This window comes from Cydia fagiglandana, chromosome Z (genome assembly GCF_963556715.1).
Source record: "Cydia fagiglandana chromosome Z, ilCydFagi1.1, whole genome shotgun sequence".
Classification (NCBI taxonomy): Eukaryota; Metazoa; Arthropoda; class Insecta; order Lepidoptera; family Tortricidae; genus Cydia; species Cydia fagiglandana.
This window is the reverse complement of record NC_085959.1, coordinates 4,971,494-4,989,415: the sequence shown is the minus strand read 5'-3', so window position 1 is coordinate 4,989,415 and position 17,922 is coordinate 4,971,494. Positions and strand designations below refer to the sequence as shown.

The 17,922-nt window shown below is 39.3% G+C and overlaps 1 protein-coding gene across 1 annotated transcript; it reads left to right on the top strand.

Annotated features, from left to right (window-relative positions):
- The first annotated feature begins 365 nt into the window (after nucleotides 1-365).
- On the top strand, nucleotides 366-17,097 carry LOC134679244 (zinc finger protein 502-like). Its single transcript, XM_063538130.1, has 2 exons — nucleotides 366-453; nucleotides 16,402-17,097. Exons 1-2 carry the CDS (start codon nucleotides 366-368, stop codon nucleotides 16,983-16,985), a joined length of 672 nt encoding a protein of 223 aa, XP_063394200.1. The 3' UTR covers nucleotides 16,986-17,097.
- Nucleotides 17,098-17,922: the final 825 nt, after the last annotated feature.

The following is a 17,922-nucleotide window of genomic DNA, read 5'->3' as shown; positions in this document are numbered from 1 at the left end:
GGACGGACAGCGAAGTCTTAGTAATAGGGTCCCGTTTTACCCTTTGGGTACGGAACCCTAAAAAGAACTAGCGACGCAGCGGCCGTGGGTGTGTATATTACACGAACCATTTGGAGCCACTTTTAACTCCTGCGTAACTCGTAATCTATTAAGCATAAATATATGAAATTTGGTTCATTTAATGAGACCCTTAAGGCTAACTAGAACCTCAAATTTCATAGCTCAACCGGTTGTTCAGATACAAACATCTTAAAAATCGGGATATTTCTCACTAACTCACGTACGCACCGCACCTGCCAAACGCAAACAACTGTCTAAAAATTTAATTTAGCGCGGAGCAAGTACCACGGCCTCATGAGTTACGAATGTTACGATACGAGAAGGTGTCGTTGACCAACGCGGCGGCCGGGGCGGGGGCGCGTACCAGTATGACGGTATCGCGGCTGTATGAAGGTATAGTATATAGTAACAGCACAAGTCATGGGACATTTAAGAGAAATTTTGGAGTATTTGTGACATTTCCCTAATACATGTAAATGGTCTACCGCTTAGCGTGTTAAAAAAAGATGAATGTCCTATCCGTCTTTCATGTTTCAGGCGTGTAGTGTTGTATCAAAGATACTGCAATGAGTTTCCACATACTTAACAAATCAAGCTGTGCTTTTTTTCTCCAGTCATGGACACCAAAGCTCCAGTAATGGGCCCCCATCAGGTCCATGTTATCATAATATTGCATTATAACATTGGTGAATAACATTGTACGTGACACATGACGTTAGCCGTTATTCAGAGTTACGTTACGCGTTACGCTGAATCGAGTTTGTAATTTTTTCCCCACCTCAAAAAGTGCTCAGCGCCGCTAAAGAAGTTTTCACTTCAAAAATGTATGTATGGGGAACCTCCAAACTTTATTGTTTTTTTTCTATTTTGTGAGAAAATCTTAATGCGGTTCACAGAATATATCTACTTACCAAGTTTCAACAGTATAGTTCTTATAGTTTCGGAAAAAAGTGGCTGTGACATACGGACGGACAGACAGACAGACAGACAGACATAACGAATCCAAGAGGGTTCCGTTTTTTGCCATTTGGCTACGGAACCCTAAAAATTCGCAACCATACGCTTTGTTACAAATCGTAAACAATGACGGACTACAGAGGCGACAAAATTAAATGTCCTAACCTGTCAGTGTGCCTCCTCGTTATGAAATTATTAAGGGCGCCACTTCCTGCGTAACTGTCACATTTTTGGAATTTTCAGTTCCATTTTATTTAATTCTACTATTTAATTTCGCACTATAGAGAGACAGATAACGAAATTTTCACTATCGTTTTTTTGTGGTAAGTATAGGCCAAGTACAGGCCCTCATTGCCTCAAGGCCTCAATGATTATAAACCAATAGGTATGTATGATCTAAAAACATACCTGATACTATACGTTACTTTCTACTTTAACTAAGAAATAAATAATTTTGATGTTTCATAAAAAAGTGCTGATTTGTTTTATTACTAGACGCAAAATTATCGTCCGTAAACCGACTTTACAGACAACCATATTTTTTTCTCGAACAACGAACAACATTGATACATAATTTCGTCGACAAAGCAGCGATTGCTTTTAGTTTCAGCAATCTTCTAATCATAGGTATGTTTTTTTTCCTACGATTGAAAATCAAAGAAATATACGCTCGTAGACGGAATAGTCCCAATGACGGAATTAGCCACACTGACCTTATCTAAATTTATTCAATACCTACTCTAAGTATATGTATAGATATTAATTTAGCTGTTATTTTCGTAGAAAATAAGTGTATTCTAATAGTTTTAAGTTCTAATTCTACATGGTGTGTCTGACCATGGGGCTTTAAATCCAGGGCTTGATTTTACTCGCTAAACTGACCTACTTTTACTATGGGACCAACCCTAAAATCGGGAAATATTTTTCGCTTCCATAGAAAACGTCGACATCTGATCAGCCAAAATGTATGAAAAAGGAAAAAAAAAATCGGGATTTCGGGGTTGGTGCCATAATAAAAGTAGCTCAGTTTAGCGAGTAGAATCGAGCCCTGAATTTAAAGCCCCATGGCCACACACACACTGTATAAATAAAGAATATCAAACCTGTCAAATCTAGATGTCAATGAATCTGCTTTGGCTATATTTGAAGCTTACCTAAGATATGATAATACTATTACTTATTTTGTGCCTAAGACCTGTATTCCGTCTCATACCAGCCCCCTCGCAAGAGGGGGACAGGTGTGGCTGCGCCCTTACCGACACCCGCCATTCCCACGCTAGCACCTGGCCTTAAATTTAATCAAATATCTGCGAAAATGGACCTTAGGGTACGTCTCAAAAATTTGCACAAAAATAATAACATCTACAATTTAATGGGCACACGAAATTCCAATTTGGGGCAAAAATGAATGTAATTAGCAAATCGCTATCCATGAAGGTCCATGATGCCTTAGAAGTCGCAAGGGATCGGATAGGCTGGAAATCTGCAATCCGTAATCATGTGATGTGCTCCACTAGGAGGTTACGACCCTCAGCACAGAGGAGAACGAAGCAAGGACACAGGATAAATAATAGTACTTACTAAGTACAGAAGACTCACTCTCTAACAAAACGCGTTTGTTACGATCAGCACACATATGGCCGCTAGGTGGCGACAGCGCCACGCGCGGCTTATGGCAAACCCCAAAATTGGGGCCGAACGGATGTACTTTTAGCTACCTGTAGCAAAGCGACGAAATCGCGGAGTGAGCCACGCCTGGCAAGGAGGAGGAACGGGTCACCCACGTTTTAAATCACCCTCACGTGAGTGACGCTCATTAATTAGGTTTTTATTTACCTAAACTTTATTTTTACAAAATTAATAGTACTTTGATTGTACTTACAACAAAGGCATAAAGCGATCCATTTCTATCTGAGGCAATTTTTGGTCCGAGCACAGTCTACGATAAAAAACCGGGCAAGTGCGAGTCGGACTCGCGCACGAAGGGTTCCGTACCATAATGCAAAAAAAAAACAAAAAAAAGCAAAAAAAAATAATGGTCACCCATCCAAGTACTGACCACTCCTGACGTTGCTTAACTTTGGTCAAAAATCACGTTTGTTGTATGGGAGCCCCATTTTAATCTTTATTTTATTCTGTTTTTAGTATTTGTTGTTATAGCGGCAACAGAAATACATCATCTGTGAAAATTTCATCTGTCTAGCTATCACGGTTCGTGAGATACAGCCTGGTGACAGACGGACTGACGGACGGACAGACGGACGGACGGACGGACAGCGAAGTCTTAGTAATAGGGTCCCGTTTTACCCTTTGGGTACGGAACCCTAAAAATGGAGATTTATGCCTGAGTTATACACTCTGCTTTTCACTTCGATAGTGAGTAAAATATTAATAAAATAATATCCAATGTTGTAGGTTATTTTACCGTATTTATTTTAAATCAATAATTGTTTCTCGATACTATGTTCAGCTTTCATAGACAAAAAATTGGGGTCACCCGTTCAAACATATAATAAAATCTGTAAAAATATAAAAACAAAATTTATATTTGAGTAGTAAGTACCACTTAATCATAATTTTCTTGACATTTAAGAAAAGCCAAAATGCGCGGGAAATCCCATCCTCCATCTCAAGGCGCCATCATAATAATAATAGCTCAAGTAGGCGTGTGTCGGAGCGATTATAGGTGCGTCTGGAGCAGCTGCGTAGGTACGTAGTCGCGAGCCACCCCCGTTCTCACGATAGCCACGCTTAAGTATTATTTATTTTTTCTTACCCCAATGACGTCTCTGATTTGAGCTAACGGTACTCATTCCGTCTTCGGAACTCGCACGCGCTGCGTCTCCAGTGCGCACAAACAAACAGTTTTCGCGCAGTGATGGCGGTCGCCGGAAATTTTCAAATGCTGGATGTGAGCGGTGAGTGTATTTTTTTGCATTCTGCGATTTTTTTTATTTGACGGCGGCATTGGTTTTAGTTATTTTAAAGTGATTAACAATGATGTTCTAAATTGCAATGCGATTTAAAAATAAGTGCAAAAATTTTATTTTAATACTTTTTTATTGCTAAAGCGCGTGTAAATTATTTGTATTTAAAAGGGGGATGTTCTCAATCTTACTCAAAGACAGTGGGACCGATTTGAAACAAATATTAATTTTAATTTTTTTAAATTGGTCACATTTCCACAGGTTTTGATTTACCAATTTTGATATGTGTTTATGAAAATCTAGTAAATTTTATAACAAGTCGTTAATATTACCTATCTGATAGGAAGTGATTTACTAAGAAAATTGCAGTTAAAGTAGGTATTTAGTTTTAAGTAGGTACATAAGCTACATCATCTATTTAATATACCTACGCCAGTTTTATCCGTCAATGTGTGAGTTTATAATATCTCTTATATCTTATAAACAATCATAAACATAATTTATTTAAACACGTATTTCATCGTAATTTATCGAATAAATGACTTTCTATTCGATTCTATTCTATTCTAATTTTCTGGTATAATTATAGACATATAAAAAAGTCGTCTACGCCAAAATTATGTTCTACGGTTATTCCTTTTGCCGCCGGCGCGGCGTTCGAATTTTACGCATTTTTTTGCTACATTGTCATTAATATAATGTAACATATCAAAACAAAATATAATACGATACCTAATAAAGAACTTCATCAATTTAGTTAATGTATAAAACAAAGAGTAGTATATTACAGGGTGTTTTTAAATAACCTGCAATTACACCCTTTATATACCTAAATTACAACACGAAATCAAAATTCAACGAGCGGTTTAACCTAACTAATACTGTATGTAGGACGTACGTAAACCCAATTCTTCAAATAATTTTCTATACCTACACATACTCAGCCTCTAGGCTCATTTTATCTGAAATACTATTAGGTAGGTATAGCAGTGGCGGCGCGTCAAACATTTCCATAGGCAAGCCGGGGCTAATTTGGCTTACATATTTCCTTTACAACTCTGCTCAAACGTCCAAAAACAGGCAAGCCGGTGGTAACCGGCTTTTATGGACGCGCCGCCACTGAGGTATAGGTAATACTCTACTAGTCTACTAACTAACTCTACATAAGAATGTGAATCCAATCTAAATAGATCCAGTTTCCCAGAAAAATTATGTAAAAAATTCCCAGTTTTCCATTTGTTAATGAAACGGTAGCCTTTTTGCAATATTTAATATTTTAAATGTATTTAACGATGAAAAATTAAAATAATTGCTGAATACCATTTTAATTTGTATTAATTAATACACGGCCAAATATCTTGAATCTCAACTAAAGCGCGGTGCGAAGTGCGAACTAAGCGGCGGGCGAACTCTTAGCCCTAACCTCCGATGTCACCACATCGAGGCTGGTTGAGAACTGCAGGCAACTATTGAACAACCTTGGAGCCAGGAACAAGGTTGTTCTACGTTGGGCCCCGAGGCATGCGGGTGTCGTAGGAAACGAGAAGGCCGACGAACTCGCGCGAGCAGGGGCTAAGGGGAAGAACTGCAGTCCTGAGCCCTTTTGTGGTATCCCCAAAAGCCTAACGCGGCTCACCCTAAAGACCTACTGTCACTACAAAACCATTCAACTCTGGAGAGAAACAACAGGTTTGAACCATTCCAAAGCGCTTATCAAGGCCTTCAGCAAAAAGGCGTCCTCGAACGCCTTAGCGCTGTCTAGGAACCAACTGCGCAACTTGGTAAGGGTGCTTACCGGGCACTGCGGCCTAAATAAGCACATGCACACCATGGGGAAACGTGACATAGGGCGCTGCAGACTCTGCATGGAGGCAGAGGAGACGCCCTTATATACACATCCTCACAGAGTGCCCTTGCCTAATGCGTACTCGTGACCTAATCTTGGGCGGACACATATTACGCCCGGAGGAGGTAAAGTCTCTCGAAAACAAAAAGATCCTGCAGCTATTTGAAGTTGCAGGGTTGGATCGAGAGTTGTAGTAGGTGGCGATCACAATAGATCAGGAATGGTCGCAGTGATACATAGGCTTTGGAGCCTTATATAGCCCCTAATAAAGAAGAAGAAGAAGAAGTCGCGGGTAATGACGTTTCATACAATAACAACAACAGGCGCCGTTTCTAATTTGTTTTGTTAACCGACTTCCAAATCCCAAAGGAGGAGGTTATCAATTCGGTTGTATGTTTTTTTTTATTTTTTTTATTACTTATATTTTAAGACAATAAACTATAAACGTCTTATTCGCGCCTAATTGATTAAAATATTTAAAAAAAAGCGGCCAAGTGCGAGTCGGACTCGCCCATGTAGGGTTCCGTACCATCAAGAAACATAATAAAATTGCGGTTTATGACGTATTAAAAAAAACTACTTACCAGATCTCGTTCAAACCAATTTTCGGTGGAAGTTTGCATGGTAATGTATGTACATCATATATTTTTTTTAGATTTATCATTCTCTTATTTTAGAAGTTACAGGGGGGGGGACACATTAAAATTGGGTTTGATGAAAAAAAAAATTTGAATTTCAGTTCTAAGTATGAGGAACCCCCAAAGTTATTGTTTTTTTTTTCTATTTTTGTGTGAAAATCTTAATGCGGTTCACAGAATACATCTACTTACCAAGTGTCAAGAGTATAGTTTCGGAAAAAAGTGGCTGTGACATACACGGACAGACAGACGGACAGACATGACGAATCTATAAGGATTCCGTTTTTTGCCATTTGGCTACGGAACCCTAAAAATGGGTTTTACTTACGTTACGTTCTAGGTACTCGTTGGAAATAGACAATCCCTCACTTCCCGACCTGCGCCTGTTGGTGCCTAATTGCCTTATGGAGAATGTTCAAAATATGTTAAAATAAATCTCTATAAAAAATCTAAAAAACCGGGCAAGTGCGAGTCGGACTCGCGCACGAAGGGTTCCGTACCATAAAATGCAAAAAGAAAACGGTCACCCATCCAAGTACTGACCACGCCCGACGTTGCTTAACTTTGGTCAAAAATCACGTTTGCTGTATGGGAGCCCCACTTAAATCTTTATTTTATTCTGTTTTTAGTATTTGTTGTTATAGCGGCAACAGAAATACATCATCTGTGAAAATTTCAATCGTCTAGCTATCACCGTTCGTGAGATACAACCTGGTGACAGAACAGACAGACGGACGGACGGACGGACGGACAGACAGCGAAGTCTTAGTAATAGGGTCCCGTTTTACCCTTTGGGTACGGAACCCTAAAAATTACCAACTTGCGTTTTCCAAAAATACATGTCGTGGGTGGGTGATATTTAACAAACATTTTAACCGAATATGAGTTTGAAAGAGGAATAGGTAGTTGTTTTTCCAAAAAAAGTAGTCGGGTTTAGTTTATCCAAGGCCAATTTTTTTTTTCGCATAACCTAGAAATAGGTCTTATATTTCTAGGTCTTTCCTTAAAGTAGGTACTTACTTTAAAAATGCGATCCCGTTGCCTCAGTTACTCAGATTTGAATAAGTTATTCATTTTGCAAGCCGTGTAATATATAGCCAGTTCTAAAAAGCCGCATGTACAAGGAATTTGTACGGGAAATGCGTCGTTTTAAGTATAATGGTTTAAACTAGGCCGCAGGCAGATGTTCTGACGACACGATTTCTAGTTCTTAACCGATTTCGAAAAATGGCTGTTAAGAGCATTACCTACACCTAGGTACACACAGCAACTCCCTTAACCGACATTGGTCAACCTTATACCTGTCAGTTCACAGTGTGGGGTGTGGGCGATGGTACAGTCAACGGTAAAAATATGGGTGTAGACAACTTACTCAAAAATATGTCCTATAGTTCTTAATTCACTGACATAAGAGTTATGGGACATATTTTTGAAATTGTTTGTACACCCATATTTTTACCGTTGACTGTACTCATATGAAGTGTTTTAAAAGTAGCAAAACAAAGACTTGGCTTAAAGGACTTCGGTAGCTCAGATGGTTACGAAGCGGTTGGACCGTTGTTCCAAAATGTCGCAAGTTCAAGTCTTGCCCGAACGCGTGAACTTTTAATATATTCCGTTACTATTAAAATTTAAAAGAAAAGTGAGTTACCACCCCAAGAAACCAAAACAAGCATAATTTTGCGTAAAAAAAATAAAAATCGTAGACAAGTTGGAATTACTAAACTATTAAGTTTTGTCACATTCTATTCTATTCTATTCTAAACTTACTTACGTCAATTGATAGATCAAGAAACGATATGGATTAGATGTGTCAGTGTCAAAACATGGATAATTTTTAACTGTCAATGACATTAGTTAGATAAGTGGTAGAATGTAATTTAACCATTGCATCTTTTCTTTAAAATACACCTTAATAATTGATTTTTAAAAACCTCAAAACATGTCACACTGTCATTATCATTAGTCACTTAATACGTTATCCTCGCGACTTTATACCGAATTCTATCACTTATCAGATAGTCGTCATTTCACGCATTAAATGATTAATGATATGGTGACAAATCCATCATATTCATAGCCCTTAAGTAGTAGTGAGAGAGGCAGATAAAGAAATTTCGATTTTAGCGGTAGGCCCTCTTGTGTAGGTACACCCTATACCGCAAATGTTTGTGTCGTTACGTTATGTGATGTGATAAGCAATACATTGCGGCATTTGGTTGATCAATTGTATTCGTTGCTCCTACTTAGCCAGCGATCATCCTGCAGTTGTCTTAAATAGGATGCCATTTATTGCAAGTATTGCAACGTCTGTAGGTATATCGAAGCTTCCTGTTCATTTTTTTGTCAGCTACCAAGCTGTCAATAAAAGCACCCATCTATCTACCCCGGCCGGAGATCTCCATCCAGTATTTTGTTGCCCCGTATTTGTTACGTACGGAGATCTTCGGCCATTTTAACCCCACTCGAAAAGTCAAAATCAAATAAAAGCTGCTTTTTCTCGAGTGTAAAAAAAACCAGACAAGTGCGAGTCGGGACTCGCGTTCCAAGGGTTCCGTACAATTTACGTACCCAATTTTTAACAACATAGGTATTTTTATATGTGAAACGCGAGTGAATTGCCTTTTAAAAAACCCGTCTATGGGTCGGATCAAAAACTAAGTAATTAGTCCGACTCACCTTTGACTGCATATTTCTAATAGGTTTTCCTGTCATCTATAGGAAAAAAAGTATTTTGTATATTTTTTCTAAATTTTAGACCCAGTAGTTTCGGAGATAAAGGGGGGGGGGGGGGCGGGATGGTCATGGATCTATAGTTCGTTTTTATTGGCATTAGAAATAAGGTAAACAATTTTATGCGTCTTTTAATTGAAAAACACATTTTAAAAATAAGTTACGGCAAATATGTAACAATTAAGAATGTAATACTATAATTTATATTCTTCTGCTTTCATAAGTAATAGTTTTTAACCGACTTCCATTTCATAGAAGGAGGAGGTTCTGTATTCGGTTGTGGCTTTTTTTTTTCTATGTACGTTCACCGATTACTCCGAGACCCGTAGTCCGATTTGAGTAATTCTTTTTTTGTTTGAAAGGAGCTACCTCCGAGTTGGTCCCATTTTAATTTGGTTCTGTTCTGATGATGGGATCCATGAGGAATTGAGGGAACTCCTCAATTTTTAAAGGCACATGCATGGCGATTTGTGTGTTTTCTTAAGCAACTCGAGCATTTTCTTCCGAAAACCACCACTTTTATGAAGTAGACCTGATGATGATGATTGTTTTGATGATAATGATGATGATTTTTTAAATGTAGTATGTTCAGCGATTACTCCGGCACCTGTGATCCGATTTGAGTTATTCTTTTTTTGTTTGGAAGGAGTTGCCTCCAAGGTGGTTCCGTATTATTTTTGGTTCTGGTCTGATGATGGAATCCATGAGGAATTGAGGGAACTCCTCAGTTTTTAAAGGCACGTGTAAAGTGATTTCGGTGTTTTCTAAAGTAACTCGAGCATTTGCTTCCGAACACCGCCAATTTGATGTAGTGCAAGTATAGCCTTACCACGAGTTTGACATTGACATATTCGCTAAGTTAGCGACGCTAACGTCTTCGTAACTTACTTTTTATGCATCTCGCTCGCACTAATATGCCAGTACGAGCGAGATGCAAAGAAAGTAAGTACACACACGCTAGCGAATAAATCAATGTCAAACTCTTAGTAAGCTGGTAAGGCTACTGATCGGGGGGGGTTAGGAGTTAAGGGGTCGGGGATTAAGGGGTCGGGTAATGGTGGTTGATGGGCTGCTAGTTCAGGGCCGACTGGTACATGAATCAGGGGTTGATGCGAGGGAACAATGCGTTAAAACTAAAAATGGAAAAATAAAAACTTTTTACAAAAAAAAGAAAACCGACTTCAAAAAGGATGAAATAAAATATTATCCTTTTTAAGTCTATGCGTTACTAACTGATATGTTTGAAGTCGGTGCCAAGCCAAGTAGTAACAATACCCGTCAAAAATAATCAGCTTTATGACTATAAATCCCATTAGAACTGTACTAATAACTATTATAAATATGTAAGTAATTCTGTCTGCCTCTTTGTCGCCTTTTCATGACTAAACAACTGAACCGCTTTAGGTGAAATTTGTTTTATATTTTGAAATGTAAGTAGTCCTCTGAATAAGGGACGGGAAATAACTTCAGTCCCAATTCCACGCTTCCACGCGTGCCGACAAACATGGTACGGACAGTCCGAAGAAGGTTTGATCGTGTGGTCTGAGGTGTGTTCTTAGGTACAGTCGACGTCAAATATATGTTTACACTTTTGCACCTTACTCCTTTGTAATAAGACGAAAAGTGTAAACATATTTTTAACGTCGACTGTACCTACAGAAAGTACGTTCATTGTCGTCGTGTAAGGCAATCTAACGTACATCCTTATCGAATCGCACCAAAATCATGGCATGCTTCAAAAGTTGGCTTGGCACCGACTTCAAACATATCAGTTAGTAACGCATAGACTTAAAAAGGATAATATTTTATTTCATCCTTTTTGAAGTCGGTTTTCTTTTTTTTGTAAAAAGTTTTTATTGATTATTAAAAAGCGTTTTTCAATTAAAAGACATGTCAAGATGGCTTACCTTCTTGCAAGTTCTTTTAATGCTAAACAACGGGTTGCACTTGCACTCCGGGAGTGCCGACAGAAGTGAAAACTCAGACTAGTCCAAAATGTCTGCAGCACTATGTATAATTGACCCATCCTCCTTTCTATTGAAAAACTTTAGTTCCAAAATTGCTGGTCAGTGAGCTTGTTTAAAATTCGAAATTCATGTAGTGTTAATTGTTTAAAATTCGAATAGAAATTGTAAAGTTACCTTGCAGACCTCGCATCTAAGTTCTGATAGTATGAGTTTTATTGACCAGTACTAGAGTTCACTTTTATCAGCAATTTCATCATGAACTTTACCTGACATGCCTGACATCTATCAATATTAACTGTCAATATTTACACCACGCGGCGCCACTTTCGCGCACACATACATCATTTGTTTTTTTGCACCATCGTAGGGAAGGACGAAACAACGTAAGTACTTGATGTACATCAAGGAGGATAGGACGTACATCAAAATCACTTGCCGAACGCAAGCAAAATTAAACCAAAACCAGTACAAAGGCGCTCTCTGGCCGCACGTAGTTCCTTTTAAACAAGAGGTCACCTTATACTGGCTAATAAAAAAACCGCAAGTGCATTTTACTCGCCTATATCCACTCCCGCGCACGCGACACAGGTGCAGCTGCATCAGTTGCGTCCCGACCGTCGCTCGGGGTAGACGAGTTGCAAGCGTTGGGCCGCGCGCGCGGGAGCGGCGGTACCGGTCTTGCGACCTGACGACCTTATACACTCACTTCTGATCGTCGAGCTACAGCTAGGAGTAGTTTCGTGGGAAACGCTGTTTTGAAGTGAGTTTTAAGTTTGTTGATCGCGATTTGTGTTTAGTGTGGGTGAGGAACTGAGGGATTCCTTTCGCCAATCTGATGCATCTTTAAGTTGGAGTGAAGTTTGTTTATTATGTTATGAAACACGCTTGAATTGAATCAAGTAAGGTAGCTGGAGCTTAAGTTTTATAGGTTCTACATAATTTATAGTACCTATTACCAAACTATTACAGATTAGCATGATTATGTTAAAGCGTTATACAAAAAGTAATGCATAAGTATAACCAGGTTATTGTGAATGTGTGCATAGGTATAGCCAACACTTAGGTGCCGAAAACGTTTGACAAACTAATTAATTCTTGTATGGGATGTTGAATGACACCCTATACTGACTATACTCATCAAAATCGGGTAAACAGTATTAATTACTATTAATCTGTAGACGACAGACGGAGATCTCCGGCCAATTGTTTGTTGTCCTTGTCTCCCGCTCCCCACCCGCGTCACAGAATAAATAATAGTACTAGGTACAGAAGACTCACTCTCTAACAAAACGCGTCTATCACGATCAGCACAGATATGGCCTATAACCGCGGACATCGAAGTTCGCAAATTGCGGGCATTTTTCTCCGTCACTGTTATTACGCCTTCATTGGAGTAAAAGAGAAAGATCCCTGCAATTTGCGAATTGTGGTTTTCGCGGTAGCCCCTATGGCCACTAGGTGGCGCTGGCGACAGCGCCACTCGCGGCTTATGGCAAACCCCAAAATTGGGGTCGAACGGATGTACTTTTAGCTACCTGTAGCAAAGCGACGAAATCGCGGAGTGAGCCACGCCTGCCCGCGTGAGACGCCCCAGATTTGATACGCCCGGTTTTTTTTACACCCGAGAAAATTTGCAAGTGAAAAGCACCTTGTATTTGATTTTAATAAAACTGCTTTTCGAGTGGGGTTAAAATGGCCGAAGATCTCCGTGCGTAACAAATACGGGGCAACAATATACTGGACGGAGGTCTCCGGCCGGGGTAGATAGATGGGTGCTTTTACTGACAGCTTGGTAACCGACAGGAAGCTTCGATATACCTACAGACCTTGCAACAAATAGCATCCGATTTAAGACAACTGCAGGATGATCGCTGGCTAAGTAGGAGCAACGAATACAATTGATCGACCAAATGCCGCTATGTATTGCTATCACATCACATAACGTAACGACACAAACATATGCGGTATAGGTGTACCTACTGTACCTACAGAAGAGGGCTAAAATCGTCGTTTAATCTGCCTCTCTCACTACTTGTTCAGGGTTAGAACGTCAAATAATTATAATTTATTTATTGAATCATACAATGTGTAACATGTCGACGATCCATCATTTATAGAACTAATACTTATATTGATGATTCATAACATAAATACAAAATATAAACAAACCTTCTAAGGGTTCCGTACATTAAGTCCGACTCACGCTTGACTGCACATTTCTAATAGGTTTTCCTGTCTTCTATCTATTTATATACTTATGTCATTTGTGTATTATTTCAAAATTATCTAGAGCGGAAAAATACGTTCTCGAAAAAAATGCCATAAAATCGGTTAGGATGCTTATAGTATGTATGTATATACACAACTAAACATACAAGAGGTTAACTGTTAAATTAATATAAAATCACAACCCTTCCTAGTATATGCCGTAGTTAGGTAAAAGCAGATAGGGATTGACCATCAGTGTGTAGTATCGCCTTGTAAATAAGTTAACACTATGAAAACAGTTATAAAAACATTTATTTACATACAATATATATACAGTGGTACAGCTAAACGAAATTAATAACTAGCTTAAATCTAAAATAGGCCCCTGAGGCATTGTACCAAGGATGCTGGCGGCATTTCCCCGCTGTATCGCTATATCGGATGCTGGTGTGGGATGCTACCTGTGTAGACACGCTGGCACCGTCCCACCTCCAACGGACTACTGTAAAAGCGGGCGGGGCAGCGGAAAGCGCCGAAATTCTAAAACGTAACAAAGATAAGAGCCTCGGTAGAGAGTACCATTTGGAGTTGAAACTCTAGGTTCATGGGGTCCCAGCGCGCATAAGTTGTTCGCAGAAATCGCGAAGCGTCTGGTTGACGTAACTGGTGACCGAAGAGCTGGCGGCTACCTCGCACAACGTATCACTATGAAAACTAGTTTTAAATTCAAATAATAAAACACACAGAAAAACATATTCCTTCACATTATCTACAGAGATGTGACTTATTTGAAATACTTGTATTTAAAATGCAAATACAAAATGCAAAATACCTATTTTGTATTTTGTATTTAAATACCTTTTAAAGAAAACTATTTTGTATTTTATTTGAAATAGTTTTTAGGACCTATATTCAAAATACAAAATACTTTATAGTAGGTAGGAGTTACAATCTCTTCTGATGTTACAATGCTGGCAACTCTTTAGGGGTTAATATGAGCAAACAACTAGAAATTTGCACTTTAGATACAGGATTGATTTCAAAGAATAAAGAGAGTCTTTTCAACTCGGAAATTCCGAGTAATATTTTTTAATTCAGACTAGGTATTCACTACTCAGAGTACCTTTTATCGCAAAATATTTGTATTTTAAAAAAGTATTTTGAAAATACCTATTTCGTATTTTGTATTAAATACAAATTCAAAAACTATTTTGTATTTTGTAATGCAAAATACATTTGAAATAGTATTATCAAGGAAGTATTTGTATTTAAATACATTTTATAAAGTATTTTTCACATCTCTGATTATCTAGTGCCGGTCATAACATCTCCCTCAAAAGCGCGCTTCGCCATTAAAAAATGTTTATGAAATATCAAGGTGCTAAACTCAGGGCTGTATCCTAGCTTCTTTCAAGTCCCTTTTATGTACCAAACCGGATCAAAAATGATTGAAATAACATTATCCTTTGTGTAAACCCTCCGAAGGAGACCCATAGCAACGTTTATTACAAAGCAGACCCCTCCTTACCTGAGTTAAAGAAAAAAATGTCCCACGCCTCATAAGCCAAGGGGGATTCATGGCATCCGATTGGTCCATAAAATTAACCAATAAGAAGCTTAGGATAGTAACGGGCAACGAAAAGGTGCAATGTAATCTTCGGTAAATAGTTCAAAAGTACACCTGCCGAAATTCGCGACATCTAGCTCGTGGCAAAAAAAACTATTGTGTTTTTCTGTTGTTTTGTGGTTATTTGCGTGCCCTACGGAAATATTTCTGAACACCACACACGTATTTACCTTGAAAAAATCGGCCAAAAGCAGGTCGGGCCATGCTCTGTGTACGGTTTCGTAGTTAAACCATTCTATCAGAATATGTAGGCTAAACGAGGGCCATTTGTACATATCATGTACATTACAAGCATACTCGTATATATACCTAAGGGAGTATACTTACCTTCGCATCGCTTTGTATGTAGTTTGTACGTCTTTTTAACAAGCTTTTATTAGATCGACCTGTATATAACTAAATAAGTAATGGAATCTAAGGTAACTAATTTAACCATCTTCCAAGGATCGCAGCGTCATGAAAATTGGCAGCTGTATGTAGTATGTACTGTCGAACTGATCTGATGATGGAGACAGGAGGTGGCCACAGAAACTCTGTGATGAAACAACGCAACCTAATTGTGTTAGGGGTTCTTAGAATTGTCTCGATGAGTATTAGTTGTCTGTCGTAAGAAAAGTACAGTCAGCGATAAAAATGAAATTTTTGCCAAAAACTTAATACTAAGAATATAGCTGGTTTGTTAGTGCGCGACACCTTGCACTCTGAGACTATGCGCTGAAACTTGGCATATATTTTCTTAAACGTAATAAGTGTAGCATTACGACTGTAGTTTTTGTTTTCGGATTCCTGCTACGCTTTAAAAAAATGGTGATTATAAAAAAAACAAACATAGGTTTTTTTAGTCTTTTCTAACTTTATTCTTTTTTATGTCAGAAAGTGCATTGTTTTTGTTCTAAAAATAGATTCCTCATCCTCAATTTATCCGAAAATGAATAACTCTTAAACTATACCTATTAGGCCATGAAATATATTACATGGCCTAATAGGTATAGTTTAAGAGAAATGTTGCTCCAAGTGAAGCGCCGCATCGTCGAATTTCCCCGCTCCCCCCGACTAAATGAGAGGTGGCTCTCGACGGCTCCCGGTCTGTATCTGCTCAAGACCAGCTAACAATCAACTGTGCCAAGTTTCAGCGCATAGTCTCAAAGTGCAAGGTCCCCATACAACGGTGTGCACTAACAAACAGCTAATAGGAGACTGCAATAACTCAAAAACGGCTGGACCGATCATATTCGCTATAGTTTTCAATTAAAGTATTTACTAAGCTTTTTTTTCATATTTTTGGACCCATGGTTATTATTACAGTTTTTTCATGCATTATTAAAGTGAAATGCCAAACAAGGCATTTCATACAGGATATTGTCCCTTGGCTATTAAACTGTCAGGAAGCACACTGTTGTAAATAGTCGATGTTGATTCCGTTGCCTCTTGTCCACAGGCTGGGCGTTCGCCCCAGATGCGCGCGCAGCCAACATGTGCACCACCAGCGTGAGCGAGGCTCCGCGCAGCCCGCGCCACCTGCACAAGCGGAGGCGCCTCTCCCGGCTTCTCGACAAGCTGTCCGTCCAGCTGCAGAACAACAACCACTACCCGCAGTGGGATAAAATGCCAGAAGATGTACCTCTAGACTTATCAGTCAAATCCAAATCGCCTCCAGCCTACTCTTGCGACGCCTGCGGACAGACGTTCACAGTGCACGACCGTTTAGCGAAGCATGTAGCGTCGCGACATCGGAATAGAGTGCCGGAGAGCGAGCGCGCATACGAGTGCGATATATGCGAACGCCGCTTCGCGCGCTCGGATATGCTGACGCGCCACGCTCGTCTCCACACCGGGCATAAACCATACACTTGTCCCGCTTGTGGCCAGGTGTTCTCCAGGTCTGATCATCTGGCGACGCATCATAGGACGCACACAGGGGAGAAGCCCTACAAGTGCTCGGCGTGCCCGTACGCGGCGTGCCGCCGAGATATGATCACGCGCCACATGCGGACACACACGAGGCGACCGCAGCCCGCCTAGCTGTGGGACTGGACCTTGCTGGTCCCAATTATAGGCTGAAGCTTTCAACCAGAGACGTTTGAGAACGTATTAAGTGCATTTAACTTTTAGTTTCGTTTTGTCTATTTATAGAAGAGTCGTCTGTCTAAGCTAACTCCGCACCGACAAGATATGGCAACGCCAGCACTACAGGGAGAAGCACAAAATACATTTCCATATTTATTCCGTTACGAACGAATCTGTTATTGTTGAATAATTAGCGCCACTATAGTATACAGGGTGATTCAGGAGACATGAGCAGGATTAACACTGCGCATTTCGTAAATTATAAGCAACTAGCTTCGTATCAGTATTAGTGAGGTTGACGTGAATTTTGTAGACGCGTTGAAAAAAAAAATTAATTTATTTACGACATGCATGGTCACCCTACAATTAGAATACTAAACTACCGATATTCTGTGTCAAATTAAATGTCATCACGGTCTGGTTACTTTTGAAAAGTCGTATCTCACTCAAATTTGACAGTTTATTTTCTTCGTAATCAAAATGCTGTCATTACGGTTAAAGAGGTTTTATGTTTATTAATTAGGTCTTGTAGGGTGACTATGATTGTAGAGAATTAAATTTGCCCTCACCAAAAAATTAAAAAATAGGAAAAAGTGTGGTTATGTCGCCTAAATACGACGGTGATCGATCAATTATCAGTTACTGAGTGTGCAGGATTAGTCCTGCTCACGTCTCATGAATCACCCTATACATTTATGTCATATTTTTATCGGATTTTGAAGAATATGGCTATCGCTTCACAATTGACCAGTCGGTGCAATTAGCTTAAATGTAGGTACAGTCAAAGAATTTAATTTCCGTACCATGTACCTTGTCACAGTGACAACCATTATGAAAGTCGCTAGGGACCTCATACTGTTGTCACAGTGACAACCAATATGAAAGTCGCTAG